Raw genomic sequence first — 26153 nt, forward strand, 5'->3', positions numbered from 1 at the left:
TCTGACGTTCATTGCTCTGCATTGGCTGGTCATCCAGGTATTTTTGGTACTAGAGATCTGGTGAGTCACTCTTTTTGGTGGCCCACCTTGTCTCATGATGTCAGGAATTTTGTGCAGTCCTGTGGGACTTGCTCCCAGTCTAAATCTTGTTCTCGCTCTAGTGGGTTGTTGATGCCTTTGCCGGTCCCCAGGAGGCCATGGACCCATATTTCTATGGATTTCATCTCTGATATGCCGGTCTCTCAAAGAATGACTGTTATTTGGGTGATTTGTGATAGGTTCTCTAAGATGGTTCATCTTGTAACACTCCCTAAGTTGCCATCTTCCTCTGAGTTGGTGCCTCTGTTTTTGAAACAGGTGGTTCGCTTGCATGGGATTCCTGAGAACTTTGTATCTGACAGAGGAGTTCAATTTGTGTCTAAATTTTGGAGGACATTCTGTTCCAAGTTGGGAATTCAGTTGTCCTTCTCCTCTGCTTTTCACCCTCAGACCAATGGGCAGAGAGAACAAACCAGACCTTGGAGTCGTATTTGAGATGTTTTATTTCCGCTGATCAGGATGATTGGGTTTCATTTTTGCCCTTGGCCGAATTTGCTTTAAATAATAGAGCTAGTTCTGCCACTTTGATGTCACCTTTTTTTTGTAACTTTGGTTTTCACCCTCGATTTTCTTCAGGGCAGGTGGAGCCTTCTGCCTGCCCAGGTGTTGACACTGTGGTGGAGAGAATGCACCAGATCTGGGACCAAGTGGTGGATAAGTTATCTCTCTCCCAGGAAAAGGCCCAGCGGTTTTCCAATCGACATAGGACCATTGGTCCCAAGTTTAAGATTGGTGATATGGTGTGGTTATCATCAAAAAATATTGCTATGAAGGTGGCTTCTCCTAAGTTTAAGCCTAGATTTATTGGACCTTACAAGATTTTGGAGATTATTAATCCGGTCTCTTTTCGTTTGGCTCTTCCTGTCACATTTAAGATCCATAATGTGTTCAATAAGTCCTTGTTGAAGAGGTTTGTTGAGCCAGTTGTGCCTGAGGTGGCACCTCCGGACCCTGTATTGGTTGAAGGTAACTTGGAATATGAGGTAGAGAAAATTCTGGATTCCCGTCTGGCTAGACGGAGACTCCAGTATTTGGTTAAGTGGAAGGGTTATGGTCAGGAGGATAATTCCTGGGTCTCTGCCTCTGATATTCATGCCAAAAGATTGGTGCGTGCCTTTCATCGGGCTCACCCTGATCGCCCTGGTAGCGTTGTTGAGGGTTCGGTGACCCCTCCTCAAGGGGGGGTACTGTTGTGAGTTCATTTTCCCCTCCGTCACTGAGGTCTGGTGAACTCCCTATTCTAGTGAAGGAAGGTAGTGAGCCTGATTATCAGGCACCTGGGACTAATGAAGACGATTGGAGTCACTGACTGGATTTAAGGCAGCCTACGCCCTTTCTGCCCTGCGGGTGATTTCTCTGTGGACTCTTGGACACCAGTCTGATTCCTGCTCTCCTAAAGCTAAGTTTTCTGTTTTGCATTTTTGCATCTAAGATTTGTTTTTGTTTTTCTTGCTTTTTGGATTCTGCCACTCCCTGCTGGAGTGTGCAGTTTTCCTAGAGCTCTGTCTTCTGAAAGTACCTGAGTGCTGATTTAGTTTTTGAAGCTTAGTTGCTTCAGGGCCATTTTTATATCAGCTTGTTGGCTTTTGTCTCTGACAGGGTTTTGGCAGATTGCAGACACCAGCCTTCCTATCCGTTCCTATCTAGGTAGTTTTTGGGCCCCGTCTTTGCTCAGCCTGTCTTTCTGTCTGTGTAAGTGTTTTCATCTTGCTTCACCGTCATTATATGTGGGGGGCTGCCTATTGCTTTGGGGTCTGCTCTGGGGCAGTTTAGATTTCCCCTTTCCTTCTTTAGGCCTATGTATCTCTCCGGCTGTGATCGAGGGGTCTAGGTCATCGTAGGAACCCCCCACGGCTACTGCTAGTTGTGTTGATAGGTTCAGGGGTCTGAAATCTGATAGTTGCCAACTTCTCTGATTTTCAGGACTAGCTAGCATTTCTGTTTTTGCCTCCTACGGTGACTCATTCATAACACCAGAGTACAGGTCAAATTAGCGCATGGGCGATTTTTTTTTTTACATGCAGACAATGGGTCCATGTGTAAAAACATTCATGTGAATGACCGCATTAACTTGCATTGGTCAGTGTGCCGTCCGCATGCCATCAGTTTTCTATAAGGACAGCACCTGGACATTTAATAGGTTCGTCTGAACAAGGCCAAACATCGACAGACATAACACCCTGCGATACATGAGTTATTACAATGTATTATTTAATAAAAAGGACTAAAAAAAAGTAAAAGAAAAAAATTCAATAAAGTTTACAGAAAAACAAAGAAATCTAAAGTCAAATAGAACATAAACGAAAACTTTTTTTTTCCATTAAACAATGTTTTACGGAAAAAGAAAAGCATACATACTCAATAAGTGCACCTCCGTAATGAGGACATAAAGTGTCAAGTGGACGCATGACTGTATTTACCCTGCATTGTAAAAAGAATATTTTTTTTTTGTGCAAAAGTAGTAAAACATAAAAAGGGTTTAAGAGAAAAGTTAACTACACTTTATTAGGTGGCAGGAAAGATTTTAGGGTGTTGACATAAAAGGGGAAAATCTAGTTACAGATCTTCTTTGTGCCTGCCTTCGACTGATGCCACGATGTTGACAGGCGCATTGTGCTGCCTATGACATGCATTGTGTGCCTGCTCGCTATGGGAGAAATTAGTTCATGTTCATGCTCATGTTTAGTTCCTCTTGTTTCTCCCTGTAAGCAGCACCCAAGGTGTCTCCTGACTCCGCTAAATCCATCCTTCCATTTAAAGAAAGCTCATAATACTAGTTATAATTAAAACAAGGAGACACGTCCATCACGTTTCACAAGGAGACGAAGGACATGGCCACAAAATAATCTCTGTTCATAGAAGGAAGAAGAAAAAGTACTAGAATACATGGCCTTCATTCAGACATCCGTGATTTTTTCTTGTACGTAAAAACAAGGACTGTTGTTCATCAACATTTATTATTAGCGTTTGATTAGTTTGTCCGTTTTTACCATCACTGTTTTATCAGTGATTATTTGACAAAATCGATCATGCAGAGGAAGTCTGGGCTGCAGCTGATCCCTGGCTTCCTTGTTATGCTCAATTTGTTCAAAGGCAGGGAGAGTGACGCCGGCGCTGATTGGGCACCGGCGTCACATGTCACAGTGGGACGCCCTCACACCCAGGGCTGTGGGGTACTCGGTACCGGGCCCGATGAACCACAATGGGAGATGTCATGGCAGCTGGGACCCGGCCCCTGGCCCTGGGTGCCCATTGTAAATAGCAGAAATGTTCATGGAATGATTCGTGACGCCACCTTTGGTGTTCGGCAATGAAGATGTTAAGCCGACACTTCAGACAGATCCTCTGGGACAGATGGTGTGGTGCAGCAATGATGTTATAGCCCTCCACAGGCAGGGCTGTAGTCCCAGGGCAGAGTAGGTGAAGTGACACTTAGATGGTGTAGTGTCGGGCGCAGGGGAGATAGCAGTGCCGGGCAGGTTGACGCAGGAATAAGTGGAGGACACCAGAGCATGTAGTTCCAAAGCTTTACTCACAGTCTGTTGTGGCACAAGAGCCCGCATCCGTGCCGTGTCCTCCGGGTCAGGAGCTCAGTCAACCTCCAGGCAAGATGAAGTACTCCTTTCCAACACTCCGCCAACATATGTGCCTTTTCTGAACGTCTCCCTTTTGTGCCTATAGTGAAGTACTCTCAGTACTGAATTACACTGGACTTCCTCCTGTCAGATGTTCCTATGAACTCTACTTGTACGGCAGACAGCTGTAGCCTGCTTCAGGGATTCCTTACTACTAAGTCCCGGCTCACTCACGTTGCTGTTGTGCCCCCAAGTCTTGTATGGGAATTAAGTGGTGACAACTTCTATTCCACTGGTGTCTATCATAGGACCATTAGTATACATACAACCTCGGGGACCGGACCCTGGCCTTGCGCTGTGAACTTGAGAAGGGTTCTGCTCTAACCCTGATCCTTAGTCCTCCTCTCCTTACGTTCCGTACTAATCTTTCTTCCTTATGGAGAGAGTTAGGTTTTCCTTCAATGTCTCTTTCCTGTGCCAGCGGACCCAGGTCACTGAGGTCGGCTGCAGCACTTCCTTCAATCCATCCCACTCAGGGGATCTTCACTCCCCGACTCCGTGAGTCAGACTGACTAAATCCTAAACTCTTCCCGCTCTTTTGATGCTAACTAACTCCACCCGCCTCCCAGCACGCTTCGAGCTCCAAGCAGGGAGCCACCAAAGGGTGCTTTGCTACACTACTATGTTGTGCGGGATGCAGGTGTTGGAGTGTGGTCAGGTGTCTCCACCTTACCTGGATGGTGGGGTACCACACCTCAGGAGGAGGTGCAATACCCTGTGGCGACTGAACCCTCAGGGACGCCACAACAGCACCTCACTGGAGCCCCAGGGAGAGTGAGTGCCGACACTGTGGGAACAATGCCAGCATGGGAGGTTAGTATAGGCTTTATTATTTTGTGGGAACCAAGTGTGGGGTTTGAGAAGAAGTTGTACAAGTACTGGACAACTTCTTTAACATTTGTACTTTTTAAAGCATTCTTAATGTACAGCATCTTTTTGCACAATGCTGTCAGATTCCACCAGTGATAAAGTTTGGGTTCCCCTGTATTTTTGATAACCAGCCTGGTAAAACTGACAGCTACAAACTGCAACCCTCAGCTGTTAGCGTTAGCAAGTCTGGTTATCAAGAATAGAGGTGTCCCCATGCTGTATTTTATATTATTTAAATCAACAATAAAAAAAAACAATGTGGGGTCCCCACCATTTTGGACAACAGTTTTCAACCTGGACGGTGCTGTCCAGGCTGAGAAACACTGAGGAATGAGCTGTTGCGAGCACTGCCTCAGTGGCTAGTGGTGATGTCATCAAGGTTACCGCAGGCACTGAGGCTGCGTTCTCAGCTGGGTCCCTTAACTACGGTGGCAAAATGAGAAAAAGTCTAAGGGCATGTGCACACGCTGCGGATTCTGCTGCGGATCCGCAGCGGTTTTGGCCGCTGCGGATCCGCAGCAGTTTTTGCTGTGGTGTACAGTAGCATTCAAACCTATGGGAAAAAAAACGCTGTGCAGACGCTGCGGAATTTTCCGCGCAGATTTGCTGCGGTTTCAAAACCGCAGAAAGAATTGACATGTCAATTCTTTCTGCGGATTCCGCTGCGGTTTGCCATCTCTTCCATTGTGGAGATGAAAAACCGCAGGGCAATCCGCAGGTAAAACCGCAGGTCTTTTGACCTGCAGATTTACCTGCGGATTTTACAAAATCCGCGCAGCCAAATCCGCAAAGCATTCCGCAGCGTGTGCACATACCCTCATTGTGCAGCGCTGATCTCACCGGTCAGTTCAGTTCAGGGGTACGGCTGGGAATGCAGCCTCGGTGCCTGCGGTAACCTCAATGACATCACTGCTAGTCACTGAGGCGGTGCTCGCAGCAGCTCATTCTTCAGTGGTTCTCGGTCTGGATGCCACAGTCCAATTCTTGGATCTGTGTCAGATTCGGGATTCCCTCATGTAAACCTTTTTTTTCCTTTCAGGCCTGGGAGTTTAATATGGGTTTTTGCCCCCGGTGGCCATAGGTGTTATTACATGTCTGTTGTTTTCCCTGCTGATGTGACCACTTCCTTGGCTATATAAGGTCACATTGTGTATCAGCAGGGGTTGGTGATAACAGTTCCTTTTTGGATTCCAACCACAGTGAAATGAGCAGCTGGCTCTGAGGTGTTGAGCCACTGCTGAAACCTGGTGAAGTTAGCAGCAGGCTCTGAGGTTTCGAGCCACTGCTGAAACTGGTGCTGAACTCTGCCTGCCCAGTGTCTGCAGCAGAGATAGATAGTGAAGGTAGCAGCTGGCTCTGATTTGTGGAGCCACTGTTGAAAGTTAATCCGGTGATGAACTCTGCTGCTTGGTGACTGCAGCAGAGAAAGATAAGTGTTTTGGTGTTTTCCCCTTTTTCCTTCATGTGTATTAGTGCAGCGGTGGGACAGTGTCTCCACTATCCAGTTCCCTAGCAAGGGATAGGTGGAGGTATAGTGAGGGATTCAGGTATCCTGATTGGTGACAGGTGAAGAGCCTGTATAGGGAATGTTAGGCGTGTTCAGGGACACTGCTTCAGGGGAGTGCAGGAGGTCTCCACGTCCCCATTCCCTATTGCAGGGCCTACCGTTGTAACGGTTTCCCCGGTGTTCCCCTTTTTGTCTTGTTGTTTTAGTTACCGACCTGCGGGTCATGTCACACAGGACAGGTACACGTGACACTGGATGGTTGCATCTTAGCACCACCCAGGTGTGTGCTTATTTACAATCTAACAATGGGATTATTAATGGATAGGCATCTTATAGACACCTCTCCATTACTAAGTTGTGGGCTTGATGTCACCAGACAATACAAAGTTGACATCAACGAAACAAATATGAACCCCTACTTTCCACCACCACAGGACAAGTGGGAAGAGCCAGACAAAGTGCCAGAATTGGTGTTTCTAATAGATGTATCATTTCTGGGCAGCTGTGGGCTGCTATTTTTAGGCCAGGAGCCTATCCATGGCCCCTTACCAACCTGAGAATACCAGCCTCAGCTGTCTGCTTTACCTTGGCTGGTTGTCAAAAAGGGTGGGGACCCCATTATTTAAAATTATTTATTTAAACAAATAAAAATTACGGCGTCGCGACCCCTCTATTCTTGATAACCAGCCTTGCTGAAGCTGACAGCTGAATGTTGCAGCCCGCAGCTGTCAGTTTTGCCTGGCTGGTTATCAAAAATACAGGGGAACACCACATCATTTTTTAACTTATTTATTTATAGCACAGGTGTCGGCTGATGAATACTCCCATCAGACACTGCCTGGCCTCACTGTTAACAGTTAAATAAAACTCTCAACATTGTCTCCTGCTAGAGTTGTTCACAGCGTGAGCAGGGGACAGTGATGTGAGCTGTCTTCAATCAGTACCCGGCACCGGGGAACAACGTAAAGAGTATCGCTTATTCCCAGGCACCAGTACGTGTCACATTGATGACACAGGGATGTCATCCGTGCGTCATCAGTGTGCAAGTGTACGGGATTTTTTGTGGCCCGTGCTGAACTGGAAACACGGACGTCTGAAAGAGCCCTTAGCGAACTTGGTCATTTACCGAACTTTGGCCGCCTTTTGCCAATTTTTTAAGAAAAAGGCTCAGGAATCCGAACACGAATCTGAATGTGCAAGGTTCGTGCCGAATTTGAAATTGGCGAATGTTTTCCAAACAAGTTCGCTCATCTCTACTAGTAATGACCCTTTTATTTAAAATAAGCCCTGGTGGAAGATTCTCGGGGAGATCTTAATAGCTCATTTACATTTTAAGAAAAACGTGTATTTCTCTGGAATAAAAGATTGGTTTTCAGATATCACGTGTCACGGCTCCGCTGTCGTGTGACCCTGGACTTTTCCTCACCCAGGCAAGAGGGGAGCTGCAGTGCACCACAGTACACCAACCAGACGAACAAGGCAAGACGAACAAGGGTAACTGAAAATACCAGATGTACAAATTTTCACTCACATGTAACAGAGGAATGCACTGGTGAGTGGAGGATAGGGATAAACCAAAATAAGAGAAGAGAAGGGAATTATCACACTTGCAAACCCATGCAACAGTCACAGAAAACTACTTCACACTCCTTATCACATAAACACCTCTCCTCCAAGCCGTGCAGCATAAACTAGCTCTGACGTGGGTTTGAATCAGGACCCTGATTATATAGGGGATGGGAGAGGCTGAACGAGCCCAGCTGAGAGCTCAGACTCCCAGAGGTCCGAACATGGCCGATTAACCCCTGTTCTGTCAAAAGAAACAAACACCATTTAAAAAGAAAGAGAAATGCTTCTTTTCATTGCAGGAGCAGCAGCAATCAGACGCTGCGGTCATTTTATTCAACTTTTTATGATTTGCATGCCCACAATTCCTACAGTGAAACCTTTATTATTTGTGAGCTTAACCTTTTGCATTTATCGTGTTCCTAGTTTGCTACTTTTTGTTATGTGTTGTTTTAATAGGCTGGAAATAAAGCTTACCAGTTTTCACAGTTTGCCAACCTAATGAGAAAGGACTTCGGGCTTGTAAGTTGTAATAGAGGATAGGGCTGTGATTGTCAGCACAGGGACTCCACGACAGGGTGGCTGTACTTTCTGTAATTTCCTCCACAATCACCACCCCGGGTGAACCAGGTGGACCTGGAAAAGAAGACACCAAGAAAGCGTAAAGTAATACTGTATATATAGTCTATCTATCTATTATCTATCTATCTACTTATCTATGTATCCATCCCATATCTACCTATCTACAGTTGTGGCCAAAAGTATTGACACCCCTGCAATTCTGTCAGATAATACTCAGTTTCTTCCTAAAAAATGATTGCAAACACAAATTCTTTGGTATTATTATCTTCATTTAATTTGTCTTAAATGAAAAAACACAAAAGAGAATGAAGCAAAAAGCAAAACATTGATCATTTCACACAAAACTCCAAAAATGGGCCAGACAAAAGTATTGGCACCCTCAGCCTAATACTGATTCCTTTAGAAATTTAGAAATGTCCTTCTTGGTTCAACATATCCCAAGATGAGTGGAATGAGTTTACCAGGTTGAAAAAAACAAACAAACAAAAAACCCACAACTTCCGGTTACTCTGCCAGGAGATGTTTCTGCTGTATGTGTCCTAAACTTCATTTCTCAGACTAAAAATTCATCAGTTATCCTAACACACTAGCAAAACCATCACAACCATTTACATCATGACCACTGTGCAGCCAAAAAGTTACATTTTTCTGCAACAATAATTTCTGACAATATCGCAAAATCATGTTTTGTTTGTTTCTAGTCATCTATCATCGCTCTTCTTGGGATATGATGGATAAAGAGATATGTGAATCTCCCAAAATATCATTTGGGCAGATTTGCACAACTTTGGCTGGCAAATTTAATATGGTCTGAATAAACTAAGTCTAGATCAAAACTGGCACAAAAGCTTTGAAGAAGCAAAACAGAATGGGCCCATCATGTAACCAGTAATGCTGCAACTTCTCCAAAAAGTGTTCCAGGAGCCGTTTTTCAACATGTCTATGTCAGGGTGCCTGTCGTTCGTGCTACTCTAAGTACTATCATGGCCTGCAGAGTCTCTGGACTTGTCTCCCATTGAGCACATCTAGGAATGTCATTGGTCGGCAACTGCAAAAGTAGCTGCCAGCAGCGGATCTTGATGATCAGAGTGCTCAAGTGCATTCAGTGTAGCAGAACAATCCTCAGCCAGCCATTAAAGGAATTTTACACCTCTTGTGGCAACTTTTTTTTTATAAAAGCATGTAATTTGGGCATTGCAATTGTGTTTCATTACAAATTTTGACCCTGTAAGAGCAAAATGGTGCAAAATTTGCAGTGATACCCAAAAAAACAACCTCTTTAATAACCTCATTGATGGCAGCAAAAGGCTGTAAGTGCGGGGATTTCTGTGTGACAGGCACTCATACTCCAAACTGAATAATTTGAGATGTTTTGAATTGGTTGTTTCAAAAATTGCGCCATTTTTCCTACTTGGTGTTACAATTTCCATGTTGAGGAGTGTACGTGTAGGTCTTGGATAATGAATTCTCTAAGTATTTAAAAATGGGTTTTCTTCTAGCCAAGACAACCTCTAATAATTCTAATGTACCCGAGCCGGTAATAGGGTGGTGGGCTGCTCTATGGGTCATTTCCATATAATCGCTCATATTCCTGTCCCACATGTCTGGAGGATCCGCAGCCTTCCACATTGTAAATCAGTAGAAAACTTTTAGAATTGGAAGCCAAGTGACAAATGTGATTCATTACCGGGACTTCACATATATTACATGTTGACAATCAAATTTCACAGCGCTTGAGATATATAAAGAAAAGGTTGGATCGCAGGCAAAGTCTTTATGCTGCAAAAAAAAAAAAGCACTTTGGAAGGCTGAGAAGTGGCAATGTATCAAGCTGTAGTCACCAGTGAAGAATTTGTGACAGGCAGCCAGGACCCGCTATGCAGATGTCATTCCTCTCATTGCTATATCATTACATTTTAGGCCGGGTGGTAATCATTCATGCTGTCAGCTGGATGGTTAGGCTGGAGAATCCTTTCTTCCCAGGGGCAATATTACTCCTCAGAATCACTCTTAAGCAATAGGAGAATAACCAATTTGGGGAGGAAAAAAAAAAAAAGAATGCGGAACCTTGTAAAATCATCAAAAAAGACATCCTTGAATGGCCTCAAATGGATTCAATGACTATTCCTTCTTTTTTTTTTCCTAAAATTTCCATTTTTGTAATTTTTTTTTTCCCCAAAAGACCCTTTTGACATTGTGGAAGAAAAGTTAGAGGTCGTTCCGTTCTAAGAGTATAATTAGATTTATTTTAAAGGTAATGTCCGTATTTCATGTTGTGTCTAAATCTCACGGCAGTAGCCACTAGGGGGAGCTTTGGAGAGTTAAAAAATATTAAACAGTATGCAGTTAAATCCTTGGCGCCATCTAGTGGTGGCTGCAGGAAGCCAAAATTACATCAATTAAAATATTGCATCCCTGAATCACATTTCGTCATATCTCCACTTAATTCATATTTCCATGGACAATTTATAGATAGAAAAAGAGCACAATGCAAAATAACAAATCCATAATCTCCTTCCATGTGTAAAGATTTATTTTGTTAAATGATTTTAGTCATTTCACTGCCATCATCTGTACTCCAAGTGAGTTAAAAGTCGATAAATATACTGGGGAAAATTGGATATGGAAATAATTTACATGCATTTTAATTGACATGCATTTTTTAAAATCTTTTTAAAGGGATGAATATCCTTAAAAAAGTGATATTCAAACTTTTATAACTTTCCATGATGGACAGAGTTATAAAAAAAGCTTTGTTCCTCTTCAATGCTTTTTTCTTTTCCATAAAAATTGGAAAAATTGGACAAATACTGTTCTAGTGGTGCCATGACATATTGGGGTGGGAAATAAGTGTTCGGAGGATCAGGAGAGATGTTGGTGAATCTTCTACTCATTGTCACTTTCAGGCTGGTTTTACACATTCATCAATCAGGATTTGAGTACGGACCATGCTGTCCAAGTTCGGATCGGGAGACCTGCGGAAGGTAAGGACAATATGGTCCACTCTTGGACTGTGGATATCGGATGTGTGAAACTAGCCTAAATGGCAGCTTAAAGGGAATCTGTCACCCCATTTTTGGCCTATAAGATGCGGCCACCGCCATCAGGGGCTTATCTACAGCATTACAGAATGCTGTAGATAAGCCCCAAATATAACCTGAAAGATGAGAAAAACTAGTTAGATTATACTCACCGGGGGGCGGGGGTGATGAGTGTCACGGTGTGGTCCGGCGCCTCCCATCTTCTAGCGATGACGTCCTCCTTCTTACCTCTGCGGTGGCTCCTGCACAGGCGTACTTTATCTGCCCTGTTGAGGGCAGAGCAGAGAATTGCAGTGCGCCTGCGCCATGAAAGATCAGAGAGGCCCGGCGCCTGCGCAGGAGCCGCAGCAGAAGTAAGAAGGAGGACGTCATTGCTAGATGAAGGGAGGTGCCGGACCGGACCGCGACACCCACTGCACTCGTTTTTCTTATCTTTCAGGTTATATCGGGGGCTTATTCACTGCACCCACTTGTTTTTCTTATTGTTCAGGTTACATCGGGGGCTTATCTACAGCATTACAGAACGCTGCAGATAAGCCCCTGATGGCGGCGGCCGCATCTCATAGGCCGAAAATGAGATGACAGATTCTCTTTAAAAGAAAAATGTTTCTTGACCCATTAGTAACTAGGCTATTACTCTGTTTCACCCCCATACTTTACACTGCAGCTCCATCTTATCAACGATTTTTCAAGCTCTGAATCCAGGGATTTAGTTTAGGAAGCAGGACCAGACTTTGTCCGGCATACAGCACTATCTTCAAGTGCCAACATATTAAGACGTTGACTTGTCAAACAAGGCTGTCCTGTCTGCATTCTACAACCCCCATATGTAAAAAAACGAGGGGAAAAATGATCGGTTTCGAAGGAAATTGCTAAAATTTTTGCAAACCACTTCCACCACCATCTTGTACATGTCATGGTGTAGAAGCCGGTGAATAGAGCTGAGCTTGGTCGGTGCACAGTGGGTGCCGACTGTGTTTACTGCCAGCACATGCCTCTATAAGTAGTGACCGGATCTAGCTCCAGTCGCTGCTGTTTCTCCATTTAGATACCATTGTCAATTACCAAAAGCAGCACCGGTGAGGGCTCCAATATGGTGCCCATCGGTCGCGCAATCATAGGGAACTCTGCCATGTAACAGCAATGTGGATCATCCTGCCTAATCTTGTATTATTGTAGTATAGAGAGCAAACAATCAAACGAAGGCAGGTTCAAATCCCACATGGGGACTAAAAAATAAAGCATGCAATAAAATAAAAAATGCATAAAAATCAAATGATCGCCTGCTTCTCCAGTTAAAAATTCAAAAATAAGAATCTTCCATATGTCAAAATCCAAAAAAGTCCAATGTATCAAGATATTAAAAGAGATAACCTGAAAAATAAAAGTCATAAAGAGAAATAAAAGATCAAAACCCCAGAGTCAACGATACTAGGACACTTCACCCCACACCAAAAAAAAAAAAAACACAACAGAAAGTGATGATATTGTCATATATACCCAAATGGTACCATGAAAAAATGAAGTTTGGCACGCAAAAAGAAAAAAAAAAACAGCATCGATGAAAAAATAAAAGTAAAGCTGCAGCATTAAGCGAGGGCCTCATGATATTCATTTCTCCGAGTCGTATCGCTTGCCTTTCCTTTTTACCATAAGCGACCGCAAAAAAATAAATAAGAAAAAAATAAATTACTTTTTCCCTCCTTACAATGTGCTAAGCTATAAAAAGTATGGGAATGCTTGGAAAATTCTTCGCGGCCACATTCGGAATGTGTCAGCGCCTTCACCATTGTGATTGCCCGTGTACGGCACTTATCTTCATTACATGCCTTTAAATTGCATTCCCTTCTGTTTTATACTGAGAAATCGCAATTTGTGATTAAAACCTCCGTCCGTAGAGGAGGGCTGCGGACTATTTGCTGGCGCGATAGAAATAAGGCGATGCCTTTTATGATAATGCATCATCATCAGAACAGAAAATAGATGTAAGTGCATCTGATTTTCCGGTAAATCAAGCGAGACGTTTCGCCATGATAACATAGGCCTGTTGTGCTGTGTTCAGTCTTGTGAGCAGAAGGTTATAACGCAGTGAATGGGTGGCATTTCGAAGATTAACTTATGTTCCGGCAGAGGGAACACGGGCTAAGCACTATTTCCTTGCTGACTTTCTGTTTTGCTTTTCTTTTTTAGTGTTACTCTGTTGCTAAGAGTTGCTACTTTTCAAATTAATGAGCCGATCGTTTCGGGGATAAATGTTTGTAAATACAATGGCTACACAAATTCGGTCTTCCTACTGTAAAACATAAAAAAAAATAAATTAAAAAATCAAGGAAATTTGCTGGAGAGATGCAGATGTGACCACTAGTGATTAGTGATGAGCGAGCGTGCTCGGGTGTCCTCTGAGTATTTTGGCATGCTCGGAGTTTTAGTTTCTGTCGCCGCAGCTGTATGATTTGAGGCTGCTGGACAGCCTGAATACATGTGGGAAGTTCCTAACAAAGGGTGTGTGCACACGTTGCGGATTCACTGAGGATCCGCAGCGGTTTTGGTCCTGCGGATCCGCAGCAGTTTCTAAATCTCTGAGCACATGCAAATACTTAGAGGACACCCGAGCATGTGACTCGCCCCCAGAGGCCGATGCCGGGCCCATTGATTTCAATGGGAGATGTCACAGTGGCAGTGACCCGGTCCGTTGCCTCAGGCGGTCAATGTAAAAGGGGTAGAGTGATGGGGATAGAGTTTATGAGATGACTTGTGACGCCACCTGTGGTTTCTGGTCAGTGACCAGCGCTGCAGGGTTGCTTCTCTGGGACAGATGGTGTGGTGCAGCAATGGTGTTGTAGCCCTCCACAGGTAGGGCTGTAGTCCCAGGGCAGTAGTAATAGGTGTGGAGGGAAAGGGTGCAGTGTTAGGCACAGGGATGTAGCAGTGCTGAGTGGGTTGATGCAGGAAGAACGAAATGAGACAGCTGAGTGCAGTTCCAGTTCTTTTACTCACGTTCCTGGCACAGACAGGTGCCCGCTTCAATGCTGCGGTCTCCAGATCAGGGGCTCAGCCAACTCCCAGGCAGATGGAATTAACCTCTCCAGCACTCCCTTTCGTGTGCCTGTTCTGAATGTCTCCTTTATAGCGCTTATATGAGGTACTTGCAGTACTGAGTTACACTGCAGTTCCTCCTGCTTGATGTTACTCAAACTCCACTCGCATGACAAGTGACTGTAGCCTGCTTTGGGGACTCCATCCGTCATATCCCAGCTAACACTTAGGTTGCCACCGTGTCTTCGAGTCTTTTGTGGGAACAGAGTGATCACAAGTCCTATTCCTCTGGTTTCTGCTGCAGGAACATTAGTTTCACAAACAGCCTCGGAGACCAGACTCTGGCTATGCGCTTCAAACTTGAGGAAGGGCTCTGCTCTGACCCTAGTCCTTAGTTCTCTTCTCCTTATGTTCCGTACTAATCTTTCTTGCTTCTGAAGAATCAGGCTTTCTATTGCTCTTTCCCGTGCCAGCAGATCCAGGTCACTGAAGTCTGCTGCAGCACTTCCTTTCATTCCATCCCTCTCTGGGGATCTTCTCTCACCAACTGACCACTTCCTATCATTCTCCTGCTCTCTTGTGTCATCTCGGCTCCACCCATCACTCAGCACTCTTTGTGTTCCAAGCAGGGAGCCACAAAGGGTGCTCTGCTATTCTAAAGTGTTTGTGTTGGATGTGAGTGGTGGAGTCTGGTCAGGTGTTCCATCTTACCTGGGAAATGGGATACTACACCTCAGGAGGAGGTGCAGTACCTCTGTGGCGACTGAACCCTCAGTGGTGCCACACATGCTCGAAATCTCGAGTAACGAGTATACTCTACTCGCTTATTGCTACTAGTGATCACTGGTGATGAGCACAAGTGCTTGTTACTCGAGTTTGCCTGACAAACACAGGCAATCTTCACATGTTTTGTGGCGAAACATGCAACCGCTGGGGCTGGAACATGTCACTCCAGCACCTACGATCAAGTACGGACTGGAGCTGAAATTCAGCCCTGGCATTTGAAATCGCACAGGACCATGTTGTCCCCGTACCCAAGAACCAGATGGGATATATTACTAATATTACCCTTCTTGGAGGAAAGGAAGATTTACTACAGGACCAATATTTCTAATGATACCCGTGGCCTGCTGGGGTAAGTGACAGAGTCAGCGACTTTGTGGTCCGTCACAACTGTTAACAGTATGGGTGTCTTGAGAACACGGATTATGTTAACAATGTAGCAGACAAGGCAGCCCACGACCAGACAGGCCCTTTTGGCATTTGCCAGAATTGCCAGATGGCCAGTCCGGCCCTGTCTACGATAATCGGTGCGTACCGGAGTACCCTAGGTAAACTCGACTAACATGTACTTGGGCACATCACTAGTGACCACCTTCACTTCTCTTGGACCTCTGATCTAAATTTCATATTCACATGAATATCAAGTTGGGTATCAATAAAAATTTCACTTTCTGGAGCAAAATAAAAAAAAAGCCCTGACACAGTTCCAACAACAACAAAAAATATTGTATTTTTTGCTGCTAAAATAGTAAAAATAAAACTGGATGAGTTTTTATCTCCATATTTGTATTGAAGAATTAGTCTCCAAGGTCATTTTTCCCACCCAATAAACATGAAAAAACCCAAAAGAACAATTGTGGAATTGTGGGGCTTTTTTTTAAATTTTTCGCTGCACGTTAACACCATGCGGTTCACTAAATGGGGTCAGTGAAAACTGCAACTTATCCTGAGTCTATGGAAAATTAAAAAGTTATGGTTCTAGGAAAAAAGTGGAAGAAAAAAATGCAATATCAAAGAATTGTACAGTGTTTGTATATGAAGCGCGCATGGCCGCGGGCTTCATTATAGATGTCGTTTTCCACGACCTTTCAGTAAAAATGTACAAAAAATTTCAAAACCTGTTTTCTATCTCACCGGCCCAGATGACTCAATAGAGATGAAGCGCGTGATTAATATTTATCAGCCTCCTTCCGATGTAAAGCCCGGGGAGAAGAAGTGCGGCCATAACACTGATGATTAATATATAATAAATGTGATCGGCACATTAATTCAAACACATCATCATGATGCCGGGCATGACAATTCGATTTAGCTTCATTTCTCTCTTACAGGGATCAAACAAATTAAGTAATGGGATTTGTATATTGCTCTTACTTTACAGCTCATATATTGAGACTGACCACAGACTGATGGAGGACATGCTAGAAACACAAGGAACTATCTATCTATCCCATATCTATCTCTCTATCTATCTATCTATCTATCTATCTATCTATCTATCTATCTATCTATCTATCTATCTATTATCTCTATCTATTTATATATTATCTCTCTATCTATTATCTCTCTCTCTCTCTCTCTCTATCTATCTATCTATACATGTATCAATCTATCTAAAAAAAAGATAAAAGGCCACACTGTGGATTATTGGGTGCACACCTCGGGACATTAACTTAAAAGGAATCTGTCATCAGGTGTTTGCTATGTAGTCAGAGAACAGCATGAGGTATAGGCAGAGACCCTGATTCCAGTGATGTGTTACTTACTGGGCTGTGTTTTGCTGCTTCGATAAAGTCAGTGTTTTACCATTAGGAGGCTACTACTACAGGACTAGGTGTCTCATGACTCCTGGTCCAGCCACGCATCCACCACTGAGCAGTTTTCTGTCAATATATCAGTGTCATGGGAGGGGTTATAGACAGCACAGCATTCTGAGCACTGCTAGATCAGCACCCAGTAAGCTGAGTGATACATTGCTGGAATCACGGTCTCTGCTCCTACATCATGCTGCTGTTAGATTACATAGTAAAAGCCTGCTGACATATTCCCTTTAAAGACCACTCATTATATAAAAAAGCAAGCAGCACTAGAAAATTTATGCACAAAAAAGTAGGACTACTTTATTGACATATCTCAGGGAGACCTGATTCCAGAAAAAAAAAAAATCAGTGATTATGAGAGAAGATGAGATGAACACACGGTCACTGCTGGTTTTTCTGGAGCCAAACATGGGTCAGTAAAGCAGCCCCACTTTTTGCACATTAATTTTGTGGTGCCGCCTGCTATTATGCCCATCTTCAGTCTAATTTTTTTCTATTTACGCGCTTTAGGAAGGAGATGATAATAACGATGATCATGGTGATTATGGCCGCCAAACCAAGAAGAGGAACAGTGCAGTGTGGATGAAGCGGACATGTCAGCCAGTCTGAGGAGTGTTCAGGAGCAGGAAGGGTCCGCTGGGGAAGGAGTGGCATAGGGCTGAGGGTGTGGCTTAGGGCTGAGTGCATGGCATAGGGCAGAGTGCATGGCAAAGGGCTGAGGGCATGGCATAGCGCTGAGGGCATGGCATAGGGCTGAGTGCATGGCATAGGGCTGAGGGCATGGCATAGGGCAGAGTGCATGGCATAGGGCTGAGGGCATGGCATAGCGCTGATGGCATGGCTTAGGGCTGAGTGCATGGCATAGGGCTGAGTGCGTGGCTTAGGGCTGAGTGCATGGCATAGGGCTCAGGGCATGGCTTAGGGCTGAGTGTATGGCATAGGGCTGAGTGTATGGCATAGGGCTAAGGGCATGGCATAGGCTGAGGGCATGGCATAGCGTTGAGGGCATGGCTTAGGGCTGAGTGCATGGCATTGGGCTGAGTGCATGGCATAGGGCTTAGGGCATGGCTTAGGATTGAGTGCATAGCATAGGACTGAGGGCATGGCTTAGGGCTGAGGGCATGGCATAGGGCTGAGGGCATGGCAAAGGGCTGAGTGCATGGCATAGGGCTGAGGGCATGGCATAGGGCTCAGTGCATGGCTTAGGGCTGAGGGCATGGCTTAGGGCTGAGGGCATGGCATAGGGCTGATTGCATGGCATAGGGATGAGTGCGTGGCATAGGGCTGAGGCATGGCATAGGGCTGATTTCATAGCATAGGGCATGGCTTAGGGCTGAGGGCATGGCATAGGGCTGAGTGCATGGCATATGGCTGAGTGCATGGCATAGGGCTGAGGGCATGGCATAGGGCTGAGGGCATGGCTTAGGGCTGAGGACATGGCTTAGGGCTGAGGGCATGGCTTTGAGTTAAGGGCGTATCTCCTCCAGTGAGGGAGTGTGTTGGGAGTCACCTGCATGACACTGTTGCAAGGGGAAAGCTTCTAAAACAACCATCAGGCTTGCTTAGGAGGATGGATCTGCCTGAGAGCAGGGTGAGAATGCCTGAAAATTCACAGGGTATACAATCCATATGCCCAACATGGGGAGAATATACAGACTCCTCATCATGTCATTGGTGAGATTTGATCTCAGGACCACAGAACTACAAAAAGTGTTAACCACTGAGCCAATATGTCATATTGAAGTTTAGCAGTATGTATAGTGGAAAGTAATTTAAAAAATATTTAAAAAAAATATCAAAAAGTTGTATGTCCCAAAATGGAATCAATAAAAAACTACAGCTCCGCACCAAAAAAAACAAGCTCTCATACTTCTCCATCAACATAAAAATAAAAAAATAAGTTACTTGTTTAAAAAAATGGCGATACAAATCCCTAATGTTTTTTTTTATAAATTTTTGAACTTTTTAAATTAATAAAATATGAAATAAAAATGATACAAGTTGTGGAGCCAGTTCAGTACAAGACAAAGATTTTAGCATATTGCGACCAATAGGTACTTATTTACTTGTTTATCTGGTTTTCAAGCGCCACAATCAATGTCATTGTTTTCGCATTAGTTTTTATACATGACACTATAACGGTCCGTTCTGCTGCGACCATGAATGAGGACGTCGCTTTATCAATATTAACAAAGTCTTGGAAATAAAGGACAAGTTCAACGGAGCAATGAGTTTGGTGAAATGATGGATTGACTTGGACGGGATAGCTTGCTCCTTCTACATGTAATCAGTGCTCCTTGACCTGGGCTGTTTATACAGGAGTAAGCAGGATAAAAAGTTCTCGGCACCAGGTATGATAAATATGCAGGTTCCATGGCTCAGATAAAGTGGAGGTGACAGATTATCTACGGCAGGATTGATTTTTTGCACTCCGCGTGAAGTATATTAATAACGGCTCTGTTCTCATTGTCATCTGGAGAATAATGATATAAACTATAAAAAAGGGAACACTATATTTAATTCGAGCAGATGGGGTCCCTGTCACGTTTGGTTATTGATACCATCCTCCGTCAACAAAATCAATCTAATCCTATAAAGTATAGTGGGCTGCTGATCAGGCAATGTGAAATGCGTGGCCCTCGCAAATATGTCACCTATATACCATGAGTGGTCTTATTCAGCAATTATTTGTCTTTTCTATTGATTAATTTCACATATTTGACCATTCAGCATTGAAAATGCAGGAAATAGTGCATAGGCATCTGTTGTATAAAATGATGAATGGTAACCCCCCCCCACAATTTGGGTTTTTCTTTCACTTGCAATTTTTGTTGTCTTCTTTGAGCTCTAACTTTACAATTTTATTTGTTTTTATTATTGTTTTATTTTATAATTTTATGGTACTGTTTATAATATTTTTATGTTATCATTTGTAGTATTATTGATATTATTATTATTATTATTATTATTATTATTAGTATCATTGTGTATTTTATTTTTATTATTTTTGCTGTTATTGTTATTACTATTGTTTATACTATTATTATAACAATATGCTATTTGCTAATATTATTTTTGGTTTTTATTACTGTTATTATAATTGTTGATAGCATTATTAGTATTATTTATTAGTATTATTTGTTATTTTATTTTTATAATTTTTAGCTGTTACTGTTATCACTATTGTTGATATTATTAATACCATAATAGTAATAATACATGTTATCTTTGTTATCATTTTTTATCTAGTATTATTTTTGTTTCTTAGTATTGTTATTATTATTGTTGATAGCATTACTAGTATTATTTCTTAGTATTATTTATTAGTATTATTTGCTATTTTATTTTTATAACTTTAGCTGTTATTGTTATTATTGTTCATATTATTATTATCAATAATAATACATGTTATCATTTTTTCCAGCATTGCAGACCTTTGGCATTCTAGCAGTTAATTTGCTGAGGTAATCTGTAGAAATTTCACCGCATGCTTCCAGAAGTCCCTCCCACAAGTTGGTTTGGCTTGATGGGTAATTTTTGCATACCATACGGTCAAGCAGCTCCCACAACAGCTCAATGGGGTTGAGATCTGGTGACAGTGTGGGAGAGAGTGTCCCTGCCGAGTGTCCGGCTCGGAACCAAGGGGACTGTCACCTGGGTTCCGGGGGAAACTGTTTCCGGGGGACGGCTCGTGGAGACTGACAGGTTGGCTGGGGGAGGAGCCAATATAAAAGGGGCGGGGAACTCAAGTCACAGTGAGTCAGCAGAACGAGACAGAAGGAGCAGGAGACCGTGGGAGCGACTGAGAGCCAGAGCGACTTACCGGAGCCAGGAAGGAGGCCAGAGAGAGGAGAGATACTCCCCCTGGACATCAGTGGGACGGCGCCGAGACGACCGTCCGAGAACCGCTGCCCCACGTCGACCAGCGGCCGCTGCCACCCTCCTCCAGCCCGCAGCTGTGGCCTGCCCGTGGTCACTCGCGGTCGTTGCTGCCTGGCTCCTGCCCATGGCTGCGGCCTGCCCACGGACACCAGTGGCCGCTGCCGCCTCACTTCAGCCCGAGGCTGCGGCCTGTCTCCCGCCACCCGCAGCCGCCCTGCTTCTACCCGTGGCCGCGGCTAGTTCTGTGCTGTTGGCGGCCACCACTGTCCAGCTCCAGTCCATGGCAAGGGCCGGGCAGTTGCTCGCCTTGGGTCCTCCGTTGCAGTCGCTGGCTGCGCAGGTGGCCTGCCAGCCGCCACCCCACATTGCCGCTGCTTGCCCCTATCCGGGGGCTGCGGCCCATCTGTCGAAGGACTCCTCCAGGGCCTGTTGTGCCCCTGCTACACCGGAGCGTTGGAACGCTCGAAGAGTATGAAAGATCTTCGGCGACTGGTCCCAGCGGCTGCTACGCCGAAGAACCATCGTCTGGGACGCCGAGGGACGTCGAGCCGGTTAAGTGACACTATATACAGTGGGGCAAAAAAGTATTTAGTCAGTCAGCAATAGTGCAAGTTCCACCACTTAAAAAGATGAGAGGCGTCTGTAATTTACATCATAGGTAGACCTCAACTATGGGAGACAAACTGAGAAAACAAAATCCAGAAAATCACATTGTCTGTTTTTTTTTTCATTTTATTTGCATATTATGGTGGAAAATAAGTATTTGGTCAGAAACAAGCAATCAAGATTTCTGGCTCTCACAGACCTGTAACTTCTTCTTTAAGAGTCTCCTCTTTCCTCCACTCATTACCTGTAGTAATGGCACCTGTTTAAACTTGTTATCAGTATAAAAAGACACCTGTGCACACCCTCAAACAGTCTGACTCCAAACTCCACTATGGTGAAGACCAAAGAGCTGTCAAAGGACACCAGAAACAAAATTGTAGCCCTGCACCAGGCTGGGAAGACTGAATCTGCAATAGCCAACCAGCTTGGAGTGAAGAAATCAACTGTGGGAGCAATAATTAGAAAATGGAAGACATACAAGACCACTGATAATCTCCCTCGATCTGGTGCTCCACGCAAAATCCCACCCCGTGGGGTCAGAATGATCACAAGAACGGTGAGAAAAAATCCCAGAACCACGCGGGGGGACCTAGTGAATGAACTGCAGAGAGCTGGGACCAATGTAACAAGGCCTACCATAAGTAACACACTACACCACCATGGACTCAGATCCTGCAGTGCCAGACGTGTCCCACTGCTTAAGCCTGTACATGTCCGGGCCCGTCTGAAGTTTGCTAGAGAGCATTTGGATGATCCAGAGGAGTTTTGGGAGAATGTCCTATGGTCTGATGAAACCAAACTGGAACTGTTTGGTAGAAACACAACTTGTCGTGTTTGGAGGAAAAAGAATACTGAGTTGCATCCATCAAACACCATACCTACTGTAAAGCATGGTGGTGGAAACATCATGCTTTGGGGCTGTTTCTCTGCAAAGGGGCCAGGACGACTGATCCGGGTACATGAAAGAATGAATGGGGCCATGTATCGTGAGATTTTGAGTGCAAACCTCCTTCCATCAGCAAGGGCATTGATGATGAAACGTGGCTGGGTCTTTCAACATGACAATGATCCAAAGCACACCGCCAGGGCAACGAAGGAGTGGCTTCGTAAGAAGCATTTCAAGGTCCTGGAGTGGCCTAGCCAGTCTCCAGATCTCAACCCTATAGAAAACCTTTGGAGGGAGTTGAAAGTCCGTGTTGCCAAGCAAAAAAGCCAAAAACATCACTGCTCTAGAGGAGATCTGCATGGAGGAATGGGCCAACATACCAACAACAGTGTGTGGCAACCTTGTGAAGACTTACAGAAAACGTTTGACCTCTGTCATTGCCAACAAAGGATATATCACAAAGTATTGAGATGAAATTTTGTTTCTGACCAAATACTTATTTTCCACCATAATATGCAAATAAAATGAAAAAAAACAGACAATGTGATTTTCTGGATTTTTTTTTTTCAGTTTGTCTCCCATAGTTGAGGTCTACCTATGATGTAAATTACAGACGCCTCTCATCTTTTTAAGTGGTGGAACTTGCACTATTGCTGACTGACTAAATACCTTTTTGCCCCACTGTAGTTAAGGACCCATAGTCGGCCATACCACGGCCCTATAGTGACTGGCTTTGCCGGACGTAGTCGTGTTCTTAGATTTCCGTGTTGGCTTGTATTGAGTCCCTGCAAGGACAATTCCTGTTAATTTGGTCGGTTTCTTAGACTATCCCTGCAGATAGTTACCTACAACCTATAAAATTTGTTACCAAAACACAAAACCGTCTCGCATCTCGACACTGCATCCTGCGTACCTGCTCACAACTGCGCCACTCCCTTACAGATAGAATACCAGCTGCCTGCTTCTTCCCCAACTAGTTCTTGCATAATTTGGAGGTGTGCCTTGGGTCACTGTCCTGTTGTAGGATGAAATTGGCTCCAATTAGGCGCTGTCCACAGGGTATGGCATGGCGTTGTAAAATGAAGTGATAGCCTTCCTTATTCAAAATCCCTTTTACCTTGTACAAATCTCCCACTTTACCAGCACCAAAGCAACCCTAGACCATCACATTACCTCCACCATGCTTGACAGATGGCGTCAGGCACTCTTCCAGCATCTTTTCAGTTGTTCTGCATCTCACAAATGTTCTTCTGTGCGATCCAAACACCTCAAACTTGGATTCGTCTGTCCATGAAACTTTTTACCAATCTTCCTCTGTCCAATGTCTGTGTTCTTTTGCTCATATTAATCTTTTCCTTTTATTATCCAGTCTCAGATGTGGCTTTTTCATTGCCACTCTGCCCTGAAGGCCAGCATCCCGGAGTCGCTTCTTCACTATAGACGTTGACACTGGCGTTTTGCGTGTACTATTTAATGAAGCTGCCAGTTTTAAGAGGCTGAACAGGAAGGAGACACTTAGTCTGGGAGGACTGACCCCAATGAAGAATGTCTCCAGACCGCCAATCCAGAACAGGTTCATGTATCCTTAACCAAGGAAGGCCTAAGAGAAGCGTATGGGACAATGATGGCAGTACGAAGAAGGCTACCCTCTCCCGATGCAAGGCTCCAATTTGTAACTCTTCGGTGACCAAGGTAATGGTCTCCCGTAGGGGAGCACCGTCGAATGACGCTAACTGCTGAGGAGTCTCCAAAGACCTGACAGGTATCCGCAATCTTTTTACCGCCTCGAGATGGATGAAGTTCCCTGCCGCCCCAGAATCAATATAAGCTACCTCTGAAGAGCATTTAGAACCGTGGTTCAACAAGACAGAAAGGGTCAAAGGTAGAGAGGTGTCATTAACACCTAGGGAGGCCTCTCTTACCTGTCCTAGGCGGAGGCGTTTCCCAGTCTCACCGGACAAGAACGCAGGAGATTGGTGGCACTGTCACAATAGAGACAGAGACCTTGTGCGAGTCTCTCCTGGCGACGCTGCTCAGCCGGCTTGAGTCGGTCCACCTGCATGGGCTCTGGAGCTGCAGCCACGGAGGAAAATCGCCTGAGAGGAGGACTGCGTGTAGCTGGAGATGAGCGAGGAAATCTTCTCTCCCTGGCAGCTTCGCGGGTACGCTCCTGGAAACGTAGATCGATACGCGTCACCAGGGAAATAATGTTCTCCAGGGACGTTGGTGTGTCTCGCCCTGCAAACTCGTCTTTATTTCGAGCAGACAAGCCACGCCAAAAGGCTTCTACCAGGGCCTCATTGTTCCATCCTAGCTCGGAAGCCAACGTACGGAACTGGATGGCATACTGACCCACCAAGAGAGTACCCTGGCAGAGATTAAATAAGGACTCGGTGGCAGAGACCCGGGCTCGTCGAAAACTTTACGAAAAGTCTCCAGAAAGGGGCGAGCTGGGAGACCAGAGGATCGTCTTGCTCCCAAAGGGGGTTTACCTAAGCCAGTGCCTCACCCTCCAAGTGGGATACCACAAAGGCCACTTTGGCTCGGTCGGTGGGGTACTGTTGTGGCAATAATTCAAAATGCAACTGGCATTGGTTAAGGAACCCCCAACACAGCTTGGGGTCCCCGGAATACTGTGGAGGTTTGGCCAAACAGGGGGAAGGCTGTGGAACTGGAGTCGGAGCGGCGGCCTGTAGGGTGAGCAGCCAATTATCCACCGAGGCCATGAAATTAAGCATGCGGGCTTGGGTGTCTTGCTGCTGGGTGAGTTCCTGCTGGAGACTGGCTAGCTGGGACACGCTCCCCGGATTGGAGGGCTGTAGGACCGGGAGACGGGACTCCGTGGTCTTCAAAAATGCCATGATCCGGGTCTGATTTTCCCGCAGGAACGCTAGTTCGTTTTGGGCGGCGCCATGGCCTGATTATACTGTGAGAACTTTGAAGGGGTTCCCGGGGTGGACCCGCTGGACCGTGGCAACGAACCTCCCTCGGGCGAGCTCACCTGGTGTACCACCCCCTATACAGGGAGCATTAGGGGCAGACCCAAGGGAGACTATCACCACAGCAGCTGGTACCCAGGGGAGAGGCCCAGGAGTAGCCGCGGGGGGGCCGGAGAGGCTGGCGGAGAACCGACAGGACTGGAACATGGAGGACGAACAGGACTGGGATGACAGAGGCAGAACAGAAACACAGAGGAGACAGCAAGGTGGAGGCATGGGCTGGAGGACAAGGCTTGAGACACAGGAATGAGCCTGGGCGGGACCACAGGCAGGCACTAGGAGAGAGGAACACGGAGAGTAAGAAACAGGCACAGGCAAAGGAACTGCTGGCAGGGGAATGCGCAGCAGGACGTGGGGCCAGGATCACTTGCAAGTCACAAATGATAATCAGGCACCGCCAGGAGGAAGGGGCGGCCTGATAAGGGGAGAGGTTGAAGGACTTCCGGGTCAGGGTGCAGAGCGAGCAGGGAGACAAGAGCGGCCGCCCTGGGCAGAAAGGAGTGTGCTTGCGCTGCTGAGCACAGCGCGGGCGCGCGCCCGTCGGGAAGCCGGGACAGAGCGGGAGCGCGCAGGGATGCCGGGTGAGTGTGCCGCGGCGAGGCAGGCGGTGGCTGCGGCGGTGCAAGGAGCGGTGAGGGCGGCGTGACAAATATTAGTAGCCTGGGTAGGGGTCAGAGATATTGATACCCCAGGCTACCAATATCAGCCCTCAGCCACCCCAGAGATGGTGCATCCATAAAATGTGCAAAATCTGGCACTTAGCCTTGCACTTCCATGTTGGCAGCAAGTAGGGTAAAAGGTTTGTGTTGATGTGAGCCTTGTATTATCAGCTGACATCAAG

General features: G+C 45.3%; 1 protein-coding gene across 2 annotated transcripts in view; it reads right to left on the reverse strand.

Moving 5' to 3' along the window:
- The window catches only part of CNTN5 (contactin 5), a 2193251-nt gene that overhangs the window by 215075 nt on the left and 1952023 nt on the right, over positions 1-26153 (reverse strand). For both annotated transcript variants that reach the window (XM_073582945.1, XM_073582944.1), the window contains one exon: positions 8155-8313. In XM_073582945.1, the coding sequence (XP_073439046.1) occupies positions 8155-8313 (159 nt within the window). The remainder of the gene's footprint in view (positions 1-8154; positions 8314-26153) is intronic.

Source organism: Dendrobates tinctorius, unplaced genomic scaffold (genome assembly GCF_039654945.1).
Source record: "Dendrobates tinctorius isolate UK_male_01 unplaced genomic scaffold, ASM3965494v1 ptg000075l, whole genome shotgun sequence".
Lineage (NCBI taxonomy): Eukaryota > Metazoa > Chordata > Amphibia > Anura > Dendrobatidae > Dendrobates > Dendrobates tinctorius.